The sequence below is a fragment of the Harpegnathos saltator genome, unplaced genomic scaffold, assembly GCF_003227715.2.
Source record: "Harpegnathos saltator strain DR-91 unplaced genomic scaffold, Hsal_v8.6 scaffold81, whole genome shotgun sequence".
Lineage (NCBI taxonomy): Eukaryota > Metazoa > Arthropoda > Insecta > Hymenoptera > Formicidae > Harpegnathos > Harpegnathos saltator.
In genome coordinates, this window is record NW_020230660.1 from 97336 (window position 1) to 121521 (window position 24186).

A 24186-nucleotide genomic window follows, 5' to 3' on the forward strand; every position below is an offset into this window, starting at 1 on the left:
CAACACGAAAACAAGCACCGTGTACCGCTGGCTTAACATAGGCAATCAACGACAATCGATACTAACCCTTTTCGTTTTCCTCGAGCTCTCGGAATTTATCGAGAGTCTCGTAGAGTTTCTCTTGAATCGCAATGCCGTTTTTCGATAGTATATAAAGTGCAATAGCCGTTGACACAGCTGAAGACAACTGAATTGGTTGAAATGAGCTATAGCTGTGTATTAAGCAATTGTGTTTTCCAGCGGAACGAGGGCACAGCGAAGGATGTTAAATATAATTATGTAAATCTCGGAACCTCCCTTGTTGAGAAATCATAGACTAATTCACAATGAACTTCCCGATCATCCGACCATGAGTACGTTTAGACGATGCATTTTGACACGGTGACCTTAACGGCGTCAATACGTGGGAAGCAAATGAGGTGTGTTGTGATCGTTGAGACAGGTGTTGATTCACGGGGTCATTGGCGATGCTGATATATGCGTACACGGTTAATTTCACAGCGGAGTCTCGCTCTCGTACTGCATCGCAGTAGTCAGTGCAGCGACGATGCTAATGACCGTATCGTGCGTTGTCTAACGATATATTCTCGTCATATTCGGGTTATACCATGATGGGAATACTGTACGAGAAGAGGCCGCTGAAGAGGCCGCGGTTGGGTCCTCCGGATGTTTATCCGCAGGAACCGAAACAGAAGGAAGATGAGCTCACCTCTACGAACGTCAAGCATGGTTTCCCGACTATGCCCCAGCTCTCGCATGAGTTCGGCACAGCCAGAGATTCTATTGTCACTGCTGCCAAGGTTGGTGCATACTTTAACGCTATTCTTGCCAAAAAAGAAGAACTGGCGACAATGCCTGATACTGGTAGAAAGAGACAACAGATTAATCCTAAGGACAACTTCTGGCCAGTAACAGCCAGGACAAAGAATGGTATTGAAGCTTGGTTTAAAGATCTTTCTGGCTGTAAACCATTAGTTGCTCTTGCAAAGAAAGCACCAAATTTTAATAAAAAGGAAGAAATATTTATGATGCTTTGTGAATATCAAGTGCCGATGCTCAGAGCAGCTTGGTTTATCAAGCTCAGTTCTGCTTATACTGTTGCAGTATCAGAAGCTAAAATAAAGAAGCGACAGCTACCTGATCCAACCACAGGTGAGTTGAGACTCTATTGCAACAATAGATTTGAAAGAATATAAAATAAGATTAGGTATCCCAATTTAATTAGTAAAGTGTAACGTATGATTCTTGTAGCACTTTTATCAAATTTCTTATTAAACCTTGTTACTTTTTATATTCTGTGCAAACTATAATGATTTCAAAGATTTCAAAGAATATTAAACATGATTGTCTTTGTTTCTGTATCTAGAATGGACAGGCACACTCATAAAATTTTTGAAGGATCAGTTGTCAAAAGTGCAAGAGTACTATCATATGGGCAATCATGTAGCTAGTACTAACAACAATAACACTACACCAAACAATTCCTGCAATAGCAATGGAAGTACCGGAACAAATAATAGCAACAACAACACCAGCAACAATAGCAATGTCAATAATAATAATGCAAGCAATAGTAACGGATCCACCAACAATCAACCACCAACACCTACTTCAAGCAGTCAGCCTGCAACAGGTAACACAATGAACGAGGAACACAAATTGGCACTTAAACAATGGCATTATTGTGTACAATTGGCCAAGTACATGTTTGAGGAAGGCTTACTTGATAGACAAGAGTTGCTACAGTGGATCTTAGAATTGCTAGATAAGATTAGGTCCTCTCCCTCGGAAGATGGCATACTGAAACTCCTGTTACCATTGGCTCTGCAATATCTCGAGGAATTTATACAGTCTGAACTATTAGCCAGACGATTGGCATATCTGTGCTGTCGTAAGCTGGCACATATGTGTAGCAATGTTGAGACAAACAGCAACCCACAGAGTCCGTCCATTACGAAGAATGAAGTTAATGGCAGTAAGGAGATAGCTGTTGTAATCCAAGGACCGCCGAATCCCTTGACAGTTGCTTTCAATGATTATTTAACTTGCGCGCACCACAGAGATGTCATTTATAGTTTGTCGACCATAATACAGGTGAATGACTTACAATAGAGAAGGAAATAAATGCAAGGATGTTATATTTATAAGTGGAACAGGTATCATAGATTTATATGAAATTTACTTATGTACTTTTAGGTCATCACATTAGAATGTCCCACGGCATTGGTTTGGAATAGCGTCGGCGAAGGGAAAGCACCGTCGGTTTTGAATGGATCGCCCTTGGATTATTTACCGTGCCCGCCCGCGGCTTTACCATGTCCGCCAGCGAGTTCCGGCAATCCTACGATGAAACAACTCAGGATCGCTCAGGAAAACATAAGAGCCCGGTCGCAAGCGGCAGAAGGCAGATGGTCGTGCGACAAATGGCAACAGAGCAGTGCGGGAATGACGACCACCAAAGTGTTAGCTGCATTGGACGCTCTCGATCGACACAGTTTCGACAAAATGGACGCTGCTAATTCACTGGACACGTTGTATGCAAAAATCTTTACACCACCACCGAAAGATAGCTCTAATGAACGTGACACAAAGACAGAATATAATCCACAACAGGATTCGGCAGTAGTTGAGATTTTATGCGAGTGGGCTGTGAGTGCCGAACGTTGGGGCGAGCATAGAGCGATGGCGGTCGCTAAGCTTCTTGAAAAGAGGCAGAGCGAGGCCACCGGCGAGACTAACGATAACGATGACAAAGATAGCGTGTGCAGCAACGGGAGTCCGCCAGTACTACCGATTTTCCAACCGTTGCTCATGAAGTTCTTGGATGTAGACGCGCCAGTATTGGACAACACCTCAGCTCAATCCAAGGCTCAGTTCACGAATTTAGTTCATCTGTTTTCCGAGTTAATAAGGCACGATGTATTCTCTCATGACGCGTATATGTGCACTCTCATCTCAAGAGGTGATCTCATACAAGGTAGAGAATTATTTGAAAGTCCAGTCGTTCTTCAATAATTTCGAATTTGTAAAACTTCAAGCTTGTGAATACAAGAGTCGTGTCAATTGTGCAGATTTGCACTTTGTACGTCATATAAAATATTTTAGAAATCGACCATCTCTAATCGTGTAATTATTATATTTCCACCAGGTCCAGTAGCTAGCAAACCTGGTACACCGAGTAACAGGGAGCCGATCGACGAAGATAGTTTGTTCCCGGGTATAGATCTGAAACCGACTAAATTGGAAGTGCCGGATCACGGGCGTGCCATGGACTACGATGACAGTAAAATCGATGACGATTTAGACAAGTTGCTGCAACACATTAAAGAAGATCAACAGAACAGTATGGACGCACCAGATAGTCCAAAGGAGGACGCATTAACTGGTCATGGTGGTCACGAGAGCCTCGACTCGAAAATGCCGTCTAGCCATAGCAGACATTTATTGTATACCACTCACTTCCCATTACCACAAGTAATTTTCTCTTTTTTTCTCTTTTTTTTATTTGTCCAAGCAATCTCAGCAAACATGTTAGGATGAACTTGTTGGAATAGTTTGGATATTATTTTAAATTATACATTCGTACAATGTTTAAAATTGATGCCTTTAATTGATCTCGTCATATATTATTCTATAAATCTTGTTTAATCTGACGGCATTTGTATGCTTATATATTTATAGGACGAGACGTACAGTCAGCACGAGTGCAATCAGCGGCATGTGTTACTGTACGGCGTTGGACGCGTCAGGGACGAGGCTAGACACGTCGTCAAGAAGATGACGAAGGAAGTGTGTAAACTGTTCGGCAAGAAATTTAGCATCGACGTCGCGGAAGGCGGCAAGGTGAAGAAACATTCTCGTAGTGAATTCAATTTCGAGGCTATCACCATGAAATTCCAAAACTTGAGTTACTTCGACCAACACGTCGTGACGTGGCAATGCGCGACGCAAGTGATCGAGATGCTGAATACATTCGCATTAGCCGGTTCATCGTATTTACCGGTACAAGAACATGTGGCCTTCCTGTTTGACCTGATGGAACTGGCGTTGAATATATACGGCCTAATCGACGTTTGTATACAAATCCTGAAGGAGCTACCAGAAGTAGAAGCACAATTAACAGCTAGAAATAGTCAATTAGTACGCAGTTATACCACAAGTCTGAGTTTGTACGTCGTCGGCGTGTTAAGGAGATACCATTGCTGTTTGTTGTGTAAGTACTGTATAATGACATTTGTAGACTACATGTAATTGGCTATGTTGTATAAATCGAGACTATGTGAAATTTGCGTAAAATTGTTGCAGTGTCGCCTGAGCAAACGACAGCGGTATTCGATTTATTGTGCAAGGTGGTGAAGCATGTCTCAAATCCGAGTGATTGCAGCTCGGCCGAACGATGTGTGTTGGCTCACTTGTACGATTTATATTCGTCATGTTCCCTCCTGAAGACGAAGCCACACGGCGTGGAGGCGTTCAGCAACGCTTATCCGAAAATTCGAACCGCTCTCTATAGCGCGTTGCAGCCGACGCCTTCGAGTCATGTTTACAACTCGCAGTTTATGGTGGATGTCTTCACCAGTCCACGAAGAGGTGGCAAAATCGAGCCGCAATGGGCAAGACAGCTCAACGAGACTCCGGCTAATCGTTACAGTTTTGTTTGTAACGCGATCGTCGCGGTCTGCAGTGAAACGGACAACGACAAATTGAACGATATTGCCATAACTTGCGCGGAACTCACTGCTTGTTGTAACGCGCTCAATGCTGAGTGGCTGGGAGTACTCATGGCGCTTTGTTGTTCCTCCAACAGTCCTGCTTTCTACATCGACGTATTGAATCAAGTTGACGTACAAGATTTAAGTATACATAATTCTTTGGCTGTATTCACATCAATTCTAATCGGTAAGTTCTGACAAGATATATCTTGCAGCTGTAACGTGTCATGATACAATAATTTATTAACTCGTTGTGTTTACAGCAAGGCACTGCTTCTCACTGGAAGATTTCGTCGTGCACATAGCGCTACCGTCCTTGGTGAAGACTTGCAACGACGGTCGCGGGGACGTCGATATGGAGGCGGAAGCTGGTGCACGTTTAACCTGTCATCTACTGTTGAGACTCTTCAAGACCGTCGAATGCCCGCAACCGGCTTTGTATTCCGTTAGTACGAGTCCTCATCCACTGCCAAGCGGAAATTCACGGGGTTACAGTATCAAATTGAGTTGCGACAGACACCTGTTGGCAGCGGCGCATAATAATATCAGAGTAGGGCCAGTTCTGGCGGTGTTGAAGGCTATATTGGTTGTCGGTGATGCCACAGCTGGCAAACAGCCCCCGAAGAAAGCCGATGTACCCCTCAGTCATTCTAGTAAAGGAGGTGGCCCTGCTAGCGTTGGGGTCGGGGTCGGCGTAAGTAGTAGCGGACCCGGCGAACTATCGATTAGCCACATCTTGGGGACCAGCGATATCTTAGGTGGCAGCGACGACCTCGGTCTTGACCTGGCTATGTCTTCGTCCAGCAGTAGCGCCGGAATGACGACTGAGAACGTGAAAGGATTCTCTGACTTTGCTCATCATGTTTTACGACAGATCTGCAGTCAAGAATGGGTGTTGGAGCGATGCTTACAGAATCCGGAGGAGCTTTGCCATCAGGACATGCTGCTAGATACTATGCTGACACCCCGGCAGGCTCAGAGATTATTACATATGATCTGTTATCCTGAGACCGCGACCGAGGCTTTTATCGATCAGAAGACTCATATTACCAACATCTTAGAGAATTTGGAGCAATGGAGCTTGAGGATGTCCTGGCTGGACCTGCAACTCATGTACAAGCAATTCACCCCAAGTTCCAACGAACTCTCTCAGTGGTTGGATACAGTCGCGAAAGCCGCGATCGACGTCTTTCAATTGAATAATACCTTGAGCAACAAACCCGACAAAAAGTCGGGTTCCATATGGTTAGTGGCTCCGTTGGTTTCCAAATTGCCGAGTGCGGTGCAAGGCAGAGTTCTTAAAGTAGCAGGACAGGTGTTAGAGTCTGGCAATTGGTCCAAAGCAGCGGGACGCGAGAGAGGTCGGTCGAAATCGCCTTCGTTGTTCAATCATCAGCCGTTCTTGTCGTTGGTACTGACGTGCTTAAAAGGTCAGGACGATCAAAGAGAAGGTTTGCTGACGTCGTTACACTCGCAGCTCTCGCAGTTTCTGAATACGAGTAAGGAAGAGAAACAGTGCTCTGAGGACCCCAAAACGCGGGAAGTTCTGCAGGATGCACTGCAGTTGAGATTTAGTCTGGTCGGCGGTGTGTTCGACACTATACAGAGGAACACCACCGCTACGACGGACTGGGCAATTTTATTGGTTCAGCTGGTTAGTTACGGCGTCATAGACTTGAATAACAATGCGGAACTGTTCACAACTGTCATCGACATGCTGGCGACCTTGATTCATTCGACACTAGTGTCGGACTCGCAGTCTGAAAAGGATGAGAATAAGAAGCATTATCAAAATTTGATGAAGAAGTTGAAAAAGGAATTAGGCGACAGGAATTCTCCGAGCATTCGCTTCGTCAGGCAGCTCTTGCCCCTACCGAAATTGACCATGGAGGTTATTGCTTGTGAGCCGGTTGGATGTTTGACTGATACCAAAGGCAACAAGATCGCCGGATTCGACAGTATCGATAAGAAGCAGGTACATAAGAGTGACTTGAGATATTTGTGGCAGGAATATGTTAATCTAAGACTAATAATCTTAGCGCGATGACTATGATATGTGTAATTATGTTAGGGTCTGCAAGTGTGCGATTCGCAAAGAGTATCAGCATGGGAGCTTCTGGAAGGCCATAAAAATCCCGCGCCGCTTTCCTGGGCCTGGTTCAGAGCGATCAGAGTGGAACGCAAACCGCTCACATATCAGAACGCGCATAAACTTTTGCGTTACCATACTCACAGTCAAATACGTCCAGCTAGCCATTATCTGGATCCACCGCCGTTACCGCCGGAGGACCTGGAGCCAGATAAGAAGGAATCAGAACCCGGGAAGGCGGACACGCCGATGAGTATCGACTCACCTGGTCGAGTTGGCGGTAGCGCCGGCAACGTCGGGGTTGGTAATGCCGGCACCAACGGCAAGGGAAAGGCCATGAAGACTAAACGGCACAACAGACGTACGAAAGCTGCTACTCCTACAACGCCTATATCACAGCAAATGCAGGTATGTAAGAATTGGATTAAAATCCTGATAAGAAGCGAAAAAGGAAATTGTTAAATTGTAGACGCGGAAAGCCAATAAGAACCGACGCAACATGTGAATTGCTAAACTTACTTATAGATTAAATTTAAGCCTTGATAATTGATCTGTTATACAATTATTACCTTGGAAATCATTTTCTTTGTGCAATGTACAGCAACCACCATCTCAGTTGCAACAAATGGCATTCAGCAATCAACAAGCACCTGTCGCGCAACAACCTGGTATGTTCACCGGACAGCCGCCGCAGCCTCAGCAACAATGGTACGCCAATCAGCAGGCACATACACCGCAACAATATGGCTATGGACAGCAGCTGCAACCTGCGCAAGTCAGCGGGCCTCGTTACGAGAGATCGGGGATGAATCAGTCGAAGCAGGCTTTATCGAATATGCTGCGAATGCGGTTACCGTCGACGCAGTTTATGGGCTCGCAACAACAGCCGAACGCTGCGCCGGGCCCAGTAGCCGGGCCGGGCGCGTTCCAAGGTATGCAGAGGCAACAATTCATCAGGCAACAGCTGAGGGCGCAACACGGGGCACCCGGGATGAATCCGCAGCAGGGAATGTTCGCGGCGCAACAACAGCAGCAACAACAGCAGCAGCAGCAGCAGCAGCAGCAGCAGCAGCAAGGAATGTATGCTGGAATTCAACAAGGTAATCAAAAAATAGAATGAACGACTTGACGGCGGTATTGCCTTCTGTTAAATGTGCGTTAACGATCGAGTACAAATTTAGTCAAATGTTTTCAAGGTATATACTTTCTGCATACGCAGGTATGAATCAAAACTACGCTGGATACGGCGGGCAGCAAATGATACAGCAGCAGCAACAGCCGCAACAGCAACAACAGACGCCGCAGCAAACGCAGCAGCAACAGCAACAGCAGTTGTTGCAGCAGCAACAGCAACAACAGCAAGGAATGTTGAATCCACAACAAAACATGATGTTCCCCAATCCACAACAAATGATGGGCCCACAACGGGGCCAGGAATATATGCCGCAACAAAGAATGCAACCAGGTGCTGCAAGACCGCCTTATTTACAGGTGAGACAACTGCTCTTCAGACGCAGCAATGTCTGATTGACTAAATTAAGAGTCAATAATTTCACATGATCTAATGAATACTTATCCTAGAGGGGAAAATGTCAAAACATAATTGCTTAGTGAGCTATTGGTCAGATATACTTTATCGGGATGAATAAAAGTATTAAGGAAGATGTTTCTCGATGATTTCAGGCGCCAAACGTAACGATGAATACGATGGGACCAATGGGCGGAGGCGTTCAAAATCAACCGGCTCCTCCTTACCGGCAATCCGCTGGGAAACCAGGTACGGTAGGGGTGACCGGAGTAGGGACGACCAACGTTAGTTTGCAGCAAAATCAGCAGTTCCAACAGGTATGTTTTTCAAAAATATCTTTCGTGATTTCTGAATCATCTTTGTGAAATGTTGTTGAGAAATAATCTTTGTATTCCTTTAAGCAACAACAAGCGATCAATCAACAGCGCATTAGGCAACAGATGCTGGCCATACAGCAGCAGCAGCAGCAACAGGCACAGCAGCAGCAACAGCAACAGGCGGCTCAGCAGCAACAACAGCAACAGCAAGGTGGTGCCGGCGGGCAACAACCGACTCCTCAACTCGTGACGCATTTGCAGAGACACCTGAGCCAACCACCACAACATTCCTACCAGCATCAACCGCCACCCTACTAGAAAAGGATAGAAGTAACGACAGAGATACAAAAGAAAAAAATTTATTCGTTCGACGTGACGAACTTAAAGCAACATACAGAAAACGAAGATAGTGAGGTGAATTTCAACTTTATGGGTTCCCGACCCGCGTGAGTGAGTGAGACAGTGCCTGTGCAACATGGAGCAAGAGACACGTCTCAGGTTCTACAGTCTTTAAGGCCCATTGAACTTGCTGCAATTTTTTACCAGTCAATATTTTACGTACTTTGCGCATGTCGAGACGCTATCGCGCGCGTCTCTCTTGATATAACGGACATAAAAAAAAGTCACGGTATTCTTCGACGCTCACGAAGAGACTCAAGCCGAACTTCATACTTCAGGACTCCTTTTAGTAAACGAACATTTTGATAATTGCGATTATATCGCGGTATTTCGACCACACGAACGGCCTTTGGTCGAGGCGTTCGAAGCCAGAGTGGAGTAAACCTATAATTGATAAGGTCCACATTAGATGTGACGTCATATTTAATCCTAGATAAGTAATGTTATTTTTAGTCTGTTATTAATAGCGATGAGCGAAATGTGCTTGCATACCATAAAATTGTTTTTAACGATTTCATAGGTTCCGAAACGGACTGTTGGGTAACTCGCAAAACTCCATTTTATAGAAGATTTTTAAAACCAGCTGATTGAATAATGAATAATTGAAGAAGATGAGAAACGAATTAATGATTAAAAAAAGTCGAAATGGATAAATTTATCAGCCATTACTTATACGAGGACAAAACAAACCTTATAAATTATTGATTTACACCACTTTTGCTTTTAAAGACTCGGTTAATTATATAGAGAATAATTTGTACGATCGAGATCTTTTATTAGATGCCAAAAGTCGTGTTTTAATATTTTATCGAGTCGATATGCTTTCTCGTAGTGAAGCGCTATAAAGGAATCGTAGACTGTAACATATTTTCCTTCTTTTTACGTAGATTCTCGTAAAGTATTATTATTATTATTATATGAACATTATTTTATATTAACAATATTTCGGACTATATATATATATATATATATAGTCTGAAACATTGACGAATGTAGCGTAATGAACAGCATATAGTACAAGATCATGTGTACTGCAATTTGTATCACAAAATAAATTTATTGTTACTGTTATCCGACTATTTAAATGCTATCTGTATATAATATTTTTTACATAGAATTGTACATTGATATATCGATAATGTATAGTAGAGATATACAAGTAAATGTATTGAACGAATGCACTCTCTCAATAAATATTTCAGTAGCAAGCGAATATCGCGATGCATTGAATCTTTTACTACGCTTACATGTTAATTCATTGCCATTGAATCGCGTCTGTTGCATATATTCCTCATCAGCATCAGAATATAATCAAAGAAGGAAAAAAGCGTGTGTCACTTTGCGCTGTATCGTACTGCGTGTGACAAAGTCTACATTCACCGTCTTATAAAACGCATCCGAATGAAATGTTATCAAATCGAATTCGCTTCCTCCACAAGGCACTCATTCTAATTTTTTGCTTGCTCGCTTGCTCGTCCACATGCTCGCTGCCCACGTATATATCGCGCTGCCACAGTCAGCTCTCCCAGTTCAAGCGGAGCGCGAGCTCGGTGCGAGCAGTCGCGTCGCGTTCCCCGTTACCTCGCGTATCAGTCCGCGCGAGTTGCTCGGCGCGTGAAGGTTGACGAGACCAACCTGTCTGCCTGTCCGCCTGCCTCTGCCTGTGCCTCTGCCTACCTACCTACCTACCTACCTATCTACCTATCTACCTACCCGCCGAACGACCAAAGAGCTGCGATATATCAGTCGCCGTGATGAGTGTACGCGGCAAGCAAGTGCAAAACGGTACCTATGAGTTCGATTATATGCGAGTACCCGATACCAGGACGCGCTGGGAGGTACTCCGCGATGGTATCTACAATCCTCAGGAGGGAACGTACTGCGGTCATCCGCCGAAAAAATGGGGTGAGTCGTTTCGGACGTATTTCGCACTCGAAGAACATCATAAAACATCTTGGAAACAGCTTCGAACGCATGGAAACTGGTCGTGACCGGATGCTGAAGAAGCATTCCGTCCCGGAGTTTCGTTGTTCCTTTTCAAATATGATTGTCAAAGAAAGAGATAATAGCTTTGGGATATTATATATATCAACGTTGATGCATCAACGTTGCGTTGGGAGTTATTCACTTTGGGACTGACATAAATTACATTTCGACGATCTTGTTAAAATAGACACATTAAAATAGGCACGAAGTAAACAGAGCATCGTTCGAAGCACGGGAGAAATGGTACCATCGCACGTATATATTACGTTCCTCTGAAACATGAAATAATGTTACTTGGAATTTATTTTACGCAGGTGTAAAGGATAATATATCTCGATAACGATCCTACGTATAAAATTGTAACCGCATTTAATCATTTTGCATTTAACTATTGCTAATGACGACATTTGCTTCTTGCGTAACTATATCCGATTACCGAGGAAATAATAATGTCAGACTTATCGACATTTAGTATGAGAAGACGAAAGGATTATACACTAATATACTGTCAAGTACACTAATATACTTAGATTATATACAACCAAATTAAACTCCAATATCAATATGGTGAAACTTTCAGAATTGACTTTGAATTTATTAATCGTTGAGTAGGCTAATGCATTATTCAACACTGAAACTGAGAAGTTCACAGGCTTTATTCCAGAGAAAAAAATGTCTTACCACACAATTAGCTAAATGCATGAAAGAAGAAAAAATATTTTATCCATTTTTTCTAATGCTCTCTCGATGATGACGTTTTCTCTTTATCGCTCTCTTTGAAATGAAATTTCGAAACGTCAGATGACCTGCATAAAAGTTTGTTGAGAGCGTTGGATATTTCTAAATTTATAATATCGCAAGTATATATTATATTGTTCTCTGTAGTTTCCTCTGATAAGACTAAGAATATTTCTTTTTAATAACCCAAAAGCAATTTAGGGAAGAATAAAACACAAACATTGCGAGTAGTAAACGTATTATCGTATCGCGGATAACGTTATCGTTATCGTAAAAAGAAGCTATACGTTAGACCAATTCGTGAAACCACAATTGCAACAGCATTGTTATTTCATATGTTGACACGACGCTCATCAGCCAATCCTCAATGAAACCGTCTATCAGTAAACACAGCAGAAAGAGTTTTGTTTATTAACAATTGTGAGCAATTCAAATTGCTGAAGATCACCGATCTAATCATGTAAGACGACTGAAGTTACTTCGTAAATCTTATAATGTGCAAATTGAATCGCGAACGTAGATCGCGCGAGTACCATCTGACTGACAAATAATTCAGAAATATGCTTAAAGCGCAAACACAGAGATAATCGCTAACAAGAATATAATTTTTCGTATAATCGTGATAAGTATAATTCATATCTTTAAGTAGTATCCTTGGAATTAAGTAAACAACTGTGAGATATACACATAGGTTTTTCCAGTTTCTTTTCATGTAACGAGAATAATCATTGTTGTTTTTAAACGCGATGATCTGTATGATAAACACAAGTCTATTGTAATCGAAGTATTAACTTGCCGCGCATGCGATAAACATTATATAAATTTGCATTTATGCATGAGCTCGATTATGCAATTTTACATCAGCTCCAATACACACACTCACTTTTTATTCCTATTAAAAATTAGCAATCGATGATGAATCATTTTACAAATGATCGGTGATCAATTAGGTTCTGGGAACAATGTAAATATTTTTTCGGCAAATTTTAGAATCAACTTCAAGCGAAAAATTGTCACACGAACACACAACTGGTTTCTCAATGATTGTCGAGATATGAGCATCTTAATGCTCGAGTTAGCATGTAATGAGCGGTAGATTTCACGTAACTATTTATTAATCATTGGACCGAACACGCGCGAAATATAAGCGCTGCCAGACAGTTCTGGAAGCATTGCTACTGCAAATATCCCACGAACGAATATTATGTTTGTATTTGTTTCTGCAGGACAAAATGCTGAAAATGCTGTAACGCTATCAAAGGAATACAAATACATATTGAGAAATTATTCATGCAAATATAGAGAGAGGAAAAGGATCACGCATTCGACCAGATAATTTCTTCGCAGATTATAATGCTGTTAAGATAAAAACCTTAATTTTGTTACAAAACTCATTACGAGAGGATTATAACCGAGTTGCGATTATAACCGAGAAGCTCTGATAGTGTTTTTATTTCAATAAAATAAATTCCATGATTCTTGTCGGAATATTTTCTCACACAGGAAATTGTCTCATCCCGCACAATAACCAATCTTTCTCTCCTCTTTTCTCGCACGTCTGATTACTTTCAAGAAATCTTAAAAAATTGCTAATCGTGTGCTGCAATAACGACGTGATCGTTTGTGCGTCCACATGTACGTGTCGAGAATATGTAGACATGTCTTATGTAGACTTCTTGGCGGTCGCTTAGAAGCGGCCGACCCTGAGCCTCGTGTTTTGGCAGCGGCTGGTGTGAGAGAGCACCGGAAATAAGTATCGGTAATGGTAATACATAGCGAGCAACGAAGGCAAGCACTTTGGCGTACTTCGACGCGCCACTTTTCTTCCAGGTCGTAAGACATGAATCTCGTCAATCGAGCCATAGGCACGAGGTCCAAGAAGAAGGCACTTGAATCGCTTCGAAAGTTATTCCAACAAAAACGCAATTTTTTTTCCTCAAGCCTCTTCGTCTCTTAAAACACTTGAGGCGTCTTCTTCAATTTTCGTTACTAATTTTGCCGATTTTCCTGATATTATTCATTTTAATGACATTCGTTCAGCGATTATTGGCTTTTGGAACTCCCGTCCTTAGTTATCATCATCGAGGAAAAGACATTATTCGCGCGTCAATGGGTTTCGTAGAAGATCATGAAATGCAAATTACGAAATACGCTTAGGAATTTTTTGCACGTTTTACGATTTTATTACAATCTGGCAATACCAATACCGATATTACTGATAATATTAATCTTTCCATCGGCGCTCTGAAATTTTATTCGCTGTTCGACGTCAGAATTTTCATCCGATTATGAATACTGAAGACTTACGATAGGTAATAGAAGTTACGATACTCGAAGAGAATCTGTACTCACATACGATTTGTTAACTTTCAGTGTTCGCATAAAGTAATTGCTTAAAATAATAACAAATAACCAACGAATCAACCAATCTTTTTATTAGAAGCGATTTCAGATTTTCATTATATCTGCATTGTTTCCTCGAGGATTTATAAACGACATGAGGATCTCGCAGACACAATTCACGCTGCGAGAGAAATATTTCGCAAGTTGCGCATAATGCCGTACGGGCATTATTGTCAACTACAGGGAAAATCTCGTTCCCCAAGGTCCCCAATAAGATTTCCCTGACGAAACGATTCGAACGTATTATTGAGTATATTCTTTTTGTTTCTTTTTCACTGACCTGACGTCACCGTGTCGTCGCGCGCACGACATTCTTTTCCTCCTGTACAGGAACCAGTCGTGAGTGGCGGCGTTCACGAGAAATACACGTGCTTTCTTACGTTCGACTGAATACGTAATAACCACGACCGCATTATCAGTAACTATAATATCGACATGCTTTATCGTGCGCCTTTTTTCAACGCGCGAATATCAAGAAGCAGGTGTATACGGCGTAGCGTGATTTTGACGACTAGTATTGACCAGTAGTAATTAGCTTCGCACGTTTTTGCCGGCGAGCGATGCACATAGGTCTGTCGTGATGTTGCGAAATGAGCTTTTGTACGAGAAGAATGTTGAAATTTCAACGAGTCCGCAGTCATTATTCGTCTGGACAGCTATATTCAAATTATTCGAGTTATTTCATCGAGAAAATGTCATCTAAATCGCCTTTCTGAAATTTACAGATTATCTATCTTTCTGTACCGGCGACTAGGATAGTTTAAACACAGAAAGAATCTTATCGCCGGGAGGATTCGTCAGATGAACAAGTTTTAACACTTGTGCATGCATGTCATGAGGAATTGCTTTCCGTGTTTCTGGCTATCCGATCCTTTTGCCTCGCGGGTATATATAAAATGTGGATCAGCACGAGGTCGACGGCAATGTCCAACAGGTGTCTCGCAACAAATAAATCTCCTCTCGGCGAAACACTTACTTAAACACTTACTTTGCGACATTGTAACAATCGTGAAGTCATTGCGCGTCTACAGACGTAACGTGTTAGCTGCCGGAGGACTGCTACGGATCAAATGATGTGATTCATTCCTCTTTTCTCTCCCGATTATTTATCTCTATTTATCGCCGCCGTAACAGTCAATCTTGCCGGAGTTGTCGAATTGAAATTCAGCTTATTCAGAGCGTCAGAGTGTACACGGAGATAAATTTGCAAGCATATCGCAATGTCTGCCGGTAACCGCTCCGTATTATCATGTTAATGTGTACTGTTCCGCGTGTAAATTTTTACGCTAATCAAACCGATTCGCACGCGGCTTCGGTTTCGCTAAATTCCCGCGGCGACCAATGAGAATAAAGTGGAGCTTGCGGGAAAATAAAAAAGAATGACGTTTCTCGTTGAAACCGTTTAGCGCTTGAATTCGATGCAGTGGCGACTGCATTGCAGCGTGGCATTTAAATTGTGTTGGGGCAAATCGGCACGACAAGACTCGGGCTAAAAATAAATTTCATCTCCCACTTTCATACTCACCCCCTTTCGATTCGAATCGCGTTCTCTCCATTTTTTCCTACAATTTGAAAACCATCCGTTTGGTCAAAGAATCTCCAAGATAAATGTAGGTTTCCACTGTTGTTTTCTGGAGGAAATCGTTGAGATAAACCGAATCATCCGAGTACACCAATTGCATCAGCTATTGTGGAAATCCGATAAAACTCGACAATTCCCGACCGGGGTTTCTCCCGATCGATCCCTTCAATGTGACAGCAAGCCCTCGTTTCTTTGACTTGTTCATTAAAGACACGAGGCGGACGTTGAATGACGTGGAGCGTTATTTACTCAGCTCGCTCACGGATTCCGATATCAGGGAAACTCTTCAAGGCGCACCGATGTCTGCCGCGCGATTTCCTGGTTCTCGCGCGAATCACCGCGCGGCCGAAGTGCAGAGCCGCGTGCTCGCAGGCGATAGATCAACAACCGGGCTGATGATAACTCGGCGATCATGTGCACGCAATATGCATTACGCAAATTTATTTGGAGCTTCCCGGAGCGTTATCTCGCGGCCTCGGGTGTATCGCTCCGAAATGTGCGCGTATTTCGTCGAGCTAGACCGTCGCGCGATTTTCAGTCTGCCCGACGGAGAGGCTCCCCGAAGCCGCAGCCGGCGCGAATACACAGTCGACGGTGTCTGAGCGATTTTGATCGTAGAACGTGCCAGTATACACACCATCGCGATGAAACGAAAGGAGGATTCACGTTCACTTCTCGCGCGTGCAAGATCTATTCGCTTCGTAGAAAGACCCGTTCGGAAAAAGATCAAGGCCACGGCTTGAGCCTTTTGCCGTAATAAGCTGCTCGCGTTCAGACAGGGTCTCATTCGGAATTCGAAGTATCCTCAGTAGTGAAACATTTTCGGAAAGAAGAAGCATTTTATTGCGTTACATAACACCTCGATAAATATTTATACAAATATTATCCGTATACCGAGGTAATACAATACGCTGGTGTACGTCAGCAATTTTCTCCCAGATACGTCGGGAAGAATTCGATTGAGGAATGTAAGAATTCAGACAATATAAATACCAAATGTCTTCGTGCACATTTAGACGAGTACCATGTGTGTCATCTTAGGGAGGACGAATGTTGCGTTCGAGAGAAAAGCGAGATATGTATGTCAAGCTAATAAAATTGTTGTTTAATTAATATAGTTTGCTGACCAATTTTGATAAGGCGTATCGTTATCTCCGTAAATGCCACGCCGACATCATTCTATAATGCGGACGCGTCGAACATGATTATTTGCGATTGTAAAAGTTCTCAGGGACAATCCGAGAAATCCGAGCCGCGACGCTTAACGCCACTTCGATGGAGATATGATAAGAGAATAGCTTGTATGATAAGCTAATGCTTAAGATCCATGCCTTGATTTCGTCGATGCAACGACACACGCCATGCACTCGTGTACATCTCACGTCGATATTCCTTTCTGTCCCAGCTGCGAGGTCATTTAACATTGTAAATCGAAGGAATAGAATAGATAAAGATACGAACGAGACGAAGAAATAAAGAAAGAAAATCTGACACAATTTCCATGTATTTTTTTCTAAATTAGCTGCAGTCTTCGTCAAGTAATCGCTGACGATCCGCGACGATGAAGTAATGAAAATTCGCGAGTAAATATCGCCGTTGATGGACAATCGATTAAACGTCTGAATGTACGCTGAGTATTCATGCCGGGGAATGCCCGAGTATCACGGCCACGTTCCTTTCGAGGCTCTTGAATTTTTTCAAAGTTAATAACAGCATGGTCCGTGGCAGACGGCCGCCCATCGCGACTCGCGTTGCTTCTGAAAAAGGATCTATATTTAGAGCATGCGTTGGCACCGTGCCCTATGCTTTAAATATTTTCCGTTCGATCGACGAAACGATGAAAATTGTCGCGTCCACGTGGTTGCATAAGCGGCCGAAGTAGGTTGCTGGTCGTGACGTCGTGACAGCGGGTATAAGGGACCGTTGAGGGAAAAAAAAAAACAGAGCAGAAAAGGATGAGGATGACGGGGCTTGCGCGCCAGTCTGGTCGTGCGTGACTTTTCGACACGTGTGTATTCGCGTACGATGAATATTTGGATCACGCAACGGCGCTGAGATGCGTCAATGGCGGAAATATAAATAGCACGGAGAACCCTCTCTTTTGGCCCTCCTCCCCTCCCGCCCTCTTCCTCGCGAAATCCTCTGCGAAATCGCGAAGAAGCATCATTGAGGCTTTCGATTTTATCGCTGGGAAAATATCGTACGCTCTGTATGGCGTGACGGTCTCTCCGTATTTCTGTCTCTCCCCCTCTCTCCGTCTCTGCCTCTCTCAGATTTGCTAAAGTATTTTTGCACAAACGAGCCGTACTAATTATTGCGACGTAGCGGAGAATCATCCACTGACGATGTGTCCCTTCGTGTTCTTTCTTTTAGGCTACACTCTGATCTTCTATACTTGTTTCTTCGCCGGACTGGCGGTACTCTTCAGTATTTGCATGAAAGGCATGCTCGCTACGTTGAGCTACCAGAAACCCAAGTGGACCCTTAAGGATAGCCTCATCGGTACCAATCCAGGTAAGCACACGTTTGCGCACCTCTCCGCGAGCGGGGGTTCATTACTACCTCTGAGATGCGTGCGTGCGTGCGTGCGTGTCCGCAGCATCCTAAAAGCGCAGTGCGCTTCGTTTCACAAGCGATCTTATCGACAAAGTTTAAATCTTTTTGAGACATATATCGTTGAATTGAAGCTTTCTTCGTGTATTTCATATCATGTATTAAGAAGAAAAAACTTATTTTTTTCTTGCTGCTGGACGTGAGATTTCTCTCAAAGATTTTCAGATTAACACAAGGTACACAAATATGTATAATACGTACTTAGATGAGAAGACATTTGTCGAGATATCTATATATGTATAAGATGTACATTTTTCTCATTTCCTGGTACGATACTCTTGTCACCTGAATTTTTCGCTTTCGTCGCCCCACCAGGTTTGGGATTTCGACCAATCTCAGACAACGCTGACGAGAGATCACTCATTTGGTACAGCGCATCAAACGCTACCGAAGTGAAGAAATGGACGCAACTGCTAGATATGTTTTTGGAAAGTGAGTGTGATAAGCTATCGATTTATCACCGATACGAGGAGCGTTGCTACCTTCTCGATGCTCACCCTCGTAAAAACGAGACTATCGCGCGCTATCAGTTGATTCATTGATTATACTAGGCATTCGTATATTCGTATATTTATACATGACAACGTATGAAAAAAGCGGCAAATTGATAATTAAATCCGGACAAGTTATTTAATTAATTTAATTGTTCAAAATTCGCTAATCTTCTTGATCTCTTTCTAGCATAAGTTATATTTGCAATCTAATCGTGTTTCTGCAAAAAATATCCGACAGAATACATCGACCCGTCGCATTTACCGGACGGCGGCAGAAATCAACAGATCTGCAACTACACTATGCCAGCGAAGAACGGTAACGTGTGCGCGGTCGACGTGAACAATTGGGGCCCGTGTTCGCCGAGCCAACAATACGGCTTCAACAATTCGGCGCCTTGCATCTTCATCAAGCTCAACAGGGTAAGGTGCGGCGGCGGTGCACGCATGTGATTCTTCGACATCAAAGTGTAGGATTATCATCCTACAGCCACGATTTCTTCCAAATTGTTTTCATTACTTTTCAGATATATGGATGGATTCCCGAGTACTACAACGACACCGAGACCTTACCGTCCGAAATGCCGGGCAGTCTTGTCGAGTACATAAAGTCAGTCAACACTTCATGGGTTAGTTAGTCGGTCAGTCAATTGTGTCAGTCAGTAGTGAATTAAATCGAGGCTCGGGAGAAAGAAATTCCGCGTTCAGATACGAAACGCGTGATATTTTCTCGGATCGGTTCGCAACGCGGTCGCTTTGTGCCCTGAAGATGTGTGCTCGACTGTGATTTCGCGAGATCGCGTAATATATAGATCGTGTTTACTTTACATTACAGCTAAACACCGTATGGGTGTCCTGCAAGGGGGAAAGTCCTCACGACAATGAGAACATCGGCGAATTGAACTATTATCCGAAGGGACATGGTTTTCCGGGATTTTATTACCCGTACGAGAATCTTCCTGGATACTTGAGTCCGGTAGTCGCCGTTCATTTCCTTCGGCCGACAAGTAAGCTGATATTAAGATCACTTTACATACCGCGCTTTGATATCGGTAAGAGTCGAGAAATAGGTATATTTATTCTGACAAGATCGATCTTTTCTCGTGGATATTTAAACGGAGATCTTGTTGCGGGGTCGTCTGATATTTAAAATAATACGCAGTTCTACAAATGATACTTTTAAAATGACTTTAAAAATGATACTTTTAAAAATTACAAAAATATCCGACGGAATATTAATTTTTAGCGTTAAAAACTGGCTTCATGTCGATCACAATTTTGACGCTGACGTTACAAATTTTCATGTTCGGAGATTTAAACATATATAGAAGAGCGACGGTTTTATTCAAACCTTGACAAACAATTTAGCGTTTCTGTGCGTACTTTTGAAAAAACGCACTGAAGCCGATTTTTCGCTAATGTCCATTCGACAGGCTGCACATGCAGAGCGCTTAAAATGCGCCATGTGTCGATACATAATTTTTTATTGAATCCGCCAACATTGACCGGTTCATGTGACTCGCAAGCAAATGACGCACTCCAGATGAAACCGGTAAAAGCCAGTGTGTTGCAGCACGGTATCGGTCGTCGAAAGGTGTCATCGGCCAGCACACTCGCTTAAAGCTACATATACGGATTAATTCTATTTTCCTAAAATGTTACTTCACACTTTGGTTACGAGAACACTGCGTTGAGACAATAGATTTCATTCTGATCTGCAACTGATTGCATATCTTACCGTTAAACATTAGCTCATGTTGCGACTGAACTGTCGCCGTGAATTGTCTACGTTATTCCTCCTTTTTCCTCCTTTGTCCGAGTAACATATACAGATATTGAAAAAAAAATTATTAAAACGGTATTTATGGAGGAATTGTAATTAATAAAAGAGAGAATTTGTGTTCAAGTGATCGTTCATCTAGAACGAGTCCATCGAAACTACGCGAATGAAACATTCTGATTGAACTGTTTCTGCAGGAAACCAGATCATCAACGTAGAGTGCCGAGCATGGGCGAAGAACATCCAGTACAGCTCGTATAGATCCGAAAAGAAGGGTGCGGTGCACTTCGAGCTGATGGTTGACGAGTGATCACACAGTGACGATCGTCGAGATCGTCACCACCCTTGGCGCGCTGTCATCTACGACTCTACAGTTCCATCGATGTATATCAATTAGGAAGCCTTGAGACGTTTGAACGGAGGATCCAAAGCGCTGTGTGACTGGATCTTTACATACACATACACACGTACACACATACACACAGTCACGATGACGGACAATTGCTCGCGCCTAGAAGAAATTAGTAGGTTGATAAATTCGTTAAGTTTTAGGGATACCGTACACGTAATTAATCGGTTAATTAATGAATCGGAATGATTTCGAGCTCTTTCAGCCGCTAGATCAAATATTAACGTCATTCTGACAAAATCGGAGATTGTTTCGATGAAGAGGTTGCCTCTTCATCGACTTATTCGAACATACTGTAAAAATTAATTAAATTAAAATAAAAATCAAGTTGAAGAACTCGAAATGTTATCGATTCGGGTAGTTTATTCGGTGATTAAATTTTGTAAAAGAAGTTACAGATTGAATCCTTTCTAAAAGTATGAACGAACGATTCTTATGTTAAGATTTTATTTCGATAATATGAGTTTAAATCACTTCAAATAGCAGTAAATAAAAAAATTTATATTTCTAATATTTATATTTTAAATATTAGCAAATTAAATTTGCGTTAAATTTTTAATATTTCTGACGTATTCTGTATATCTATATTATCTCCTTGGATCATCTATGCATATCCAATTTGATTCGACAAAATATACATATGCTCGAATCGTCAATATGAATCGTCTGCCTGTTGAAGTGTTTTGGTACTTATTGTAACGTGTAGGTAAAATAATTGTATAAAATGAAGAACATGTGTCGCGACCCGTATAGTAATTATTACTTTTTAAATAAATGACGATGATGGAAAGCTAATCCGACAGATAAGTATAAACCCTTTTTTCTTAGGCAATGGTGAGCGCCTCGTGTGTAATCCTTAATTTATTTATTATGGTTACGTGATTGTGTTAATTTATTTTCTTGTCCCTCAACTCCTGAATTAATCTTATCTCGTATTAATTGTCATATCTCTAATTCCTTCTCCGTCTCCCAATTTTGCGAGATAGTCCACACGCTCTAAGAGAAAACTCTTCATTTAACACGTAAAGAATGTTACATAGAGAATTACGGGTGGTACACCAATAAAACGTATAAAATTATACTTTTTTAGTATGAAGAACATTCCTGACATTCCTAAGTGTACGCTATTGAGCAGCTATGCAAAAATTGAGAATGTAAAAAGAAAAACTGCTTCTTAGTTTTGTTTTACGTGAAAACAACATTTATTTTATAACACACACGACATTTATGGCTGAAAGAACGAATAAAAACGGGGAGTAAAATTGAAAATAAATAAATTGTACCGTAAGATAAAAGGTATTTGTACCTACGATGTCTCTTGAGGTATAATTTCAGTTACGAAATCTGTCATATTGCAAAAATTACTCTTGTATATGCTGCGGTGGTAATAGCAGTCAATATTCTTCAAGATTCTACAATCTATCTATTAAATTATACGTAGAACTATGAAAAAGATCGTGTTTACGCCTAGTCGATCAAAAAGAAGCACACAATGAATCAACTACTGCTACCGATATCTGAGGACTAAACTATCGATAACTAGAGACTAAAAACATCTACAGAATCCATCGTTTCTTGTAAACTGAGCTTTTGAGACAATTAGAATATATAACTAAGAAATAATGTTCTGCTAATACTACCACAACAATTTAATATTGTTGCCTAATATTCTATAAAGAAATATTGCAGAGGGAAATGTCCGTTCGCGATCGAACGAAGAAAAAATGTACGCAAACTTACGCATGTTAACAATTACAAAAAAAGTTTGATAGAAAAGTAAAATCATCTACAATGTATTATTTCGCTCATACATTTCGAAAGAGAAAAATTCTTATATTGCTTTCCGGATAAGAAAGTTACTATTAGTTATTAGCTAACGATTACGCTCAAATAATTACAACTTAATTACGACTTAATTACAATACGCTACACAGATCGTACACTGTACATTAACTGCGCTGAGATAAAACTGAAATTTATTCGCTGTCTTTTTTTTTTTCACAAACACTTTCACGTGCGTGTTAAATCATAATTTTACGTGAATAAGCAAAATGGTGTCGATACCTTTACATGGAATAAAACAACATACAAAATAATATTGTTTTCTTGTCATTAATCTTTGTCATTAGGCTTAATACATTTTCTTTGGACTAAGCCATTATTGTTATTTCATATTGTTATTTCTATATACTGCAAACCTATGAACACTATCTCTTTTTTTTGTTTTAAGAAAGAAGAGAGAAAAAAATTGTCTTATTACTAATATAATCTTTACAAAATACAATTTAATCGATATTCCGAATCTGAAACTTCATTTGTGGAAATAATATATATATATATATATATATATATATATATGTATATGCATATTTATATGCATATGTATATAAATGAAGTACGTCAATATATATCTTTTTTATTATACTTTAACTTTTTTGCATTACATTAAAACTGTCTTTCATTATGCTGAAATATTGGCGTGTGTGACATATGCCATTTATCAAAATTTTCAAAATTTGTAAAGAATTTAGCAAATTTTTTCTATACATTGATAATTTATATAGAATTTAAATATCTTAAATCTTAGCATAAACTGACATACATCATTCTTGTTTCATACTCTTTGCTTATAAAAGATACACGCTTATCATCTATTTCACGATTAATTATATTCTAGGTGAAAAAAAATTATCGACGTTTCAATAAGAAGTATGACATTATTTGACATATGATATTATATAAGAATACATTAATTTCTATAGTCATATAAACATCGAGAAAGTCTTCAGATAGTTTTCATCTACATGACCGATTATAAAAATTTTACGCAGCTAATGAGTATTATAATGATCTTTAAATGAGATTCTTTTATATTCTATTACATTGGTCGGATTTTTTTACAGATAACTTGCGCTTACGAGCAAAGGAAGGCACGAATAAACGAAGGCTACGGTCCTTTGAGATTCCACTATTTTATCCTCTCGTTCGTTCCCAGAGCTCTCGATTGCACTCACATTGAACTTGTAAGAGAACATTTCTAAACTGCAAATCTTTGCAGCGAGTATCGACAAGAATATCGTAGGTGAAAAATGGCGGCACATATTGTCGACGATTATCCTTGATAAATTAGCAAAGTAGA

At 41.2% G+C, this 24186-nt stretch overlaps 2 protein-coding genes across 2 annotated transcripts; both read left to right on the plus strand.

Moving 5' to 3' along the window:
* Positions 1 to 154: 154 nt before the first annotated feature.
* Positions 155 to 9959, plus strand: kto (mediator complex subunit kohtalo). Its single transcript, XM_011153650.3, has 13 exons — positions 155 to 419; positions 502 to 1152; positions 1367 to 2094; positions 2197 to 2977; positions 3149 to 3474; positions 3682 to 4213; positions 4306 to 4899; positions 4976 to 6687; positions 6784 to 7209; positions 7403 to 7901; positions 8021 to 8292; positions 8485 to 8646; positions 8731 to 9959. The coding sequence occupies exons 2-13, from the start codon at positions 609 to 611 to the stop codon at positions 8962 to 8964; spliced, it is 6810 nt and encodes a 2269-aa protein (XP_011151952.2). The 5' UTR covers positions 155 to 419; positions 502 to 608; the 3' UTR covers positions 8965 to 9959.
* A 607-nt stretch (positions 9960 to 10566) lies between these two features.
* Positions 10567 to 23143, plus strand: LOC105190744 (sodium/potassium-transporting ATPase subunit beta-2). The gene is made up of 7 exons (XM_011153648.3): positions 10567 to 10950; positions 18128 to 18268; positions 18683 to 18799; positions 19100 to 19281; positions 19386 to 19487; positions 19694 to 19865; positions 20836 to 23143. Exons 1-7 carry the CDS (start codon positions 10800 to 10802, stop codon positions 20946 to 20948), a joined length of 978 nt encoding a protein of 325 aa, XP_011151950.1. The 5' UTR covers positions 10567 to 10799; the 3' UTR covers positions 20949 to 23143.
* The last annotated feature ends 1043 nt before the right edge of the window (positions 23144 to 24186 follow it).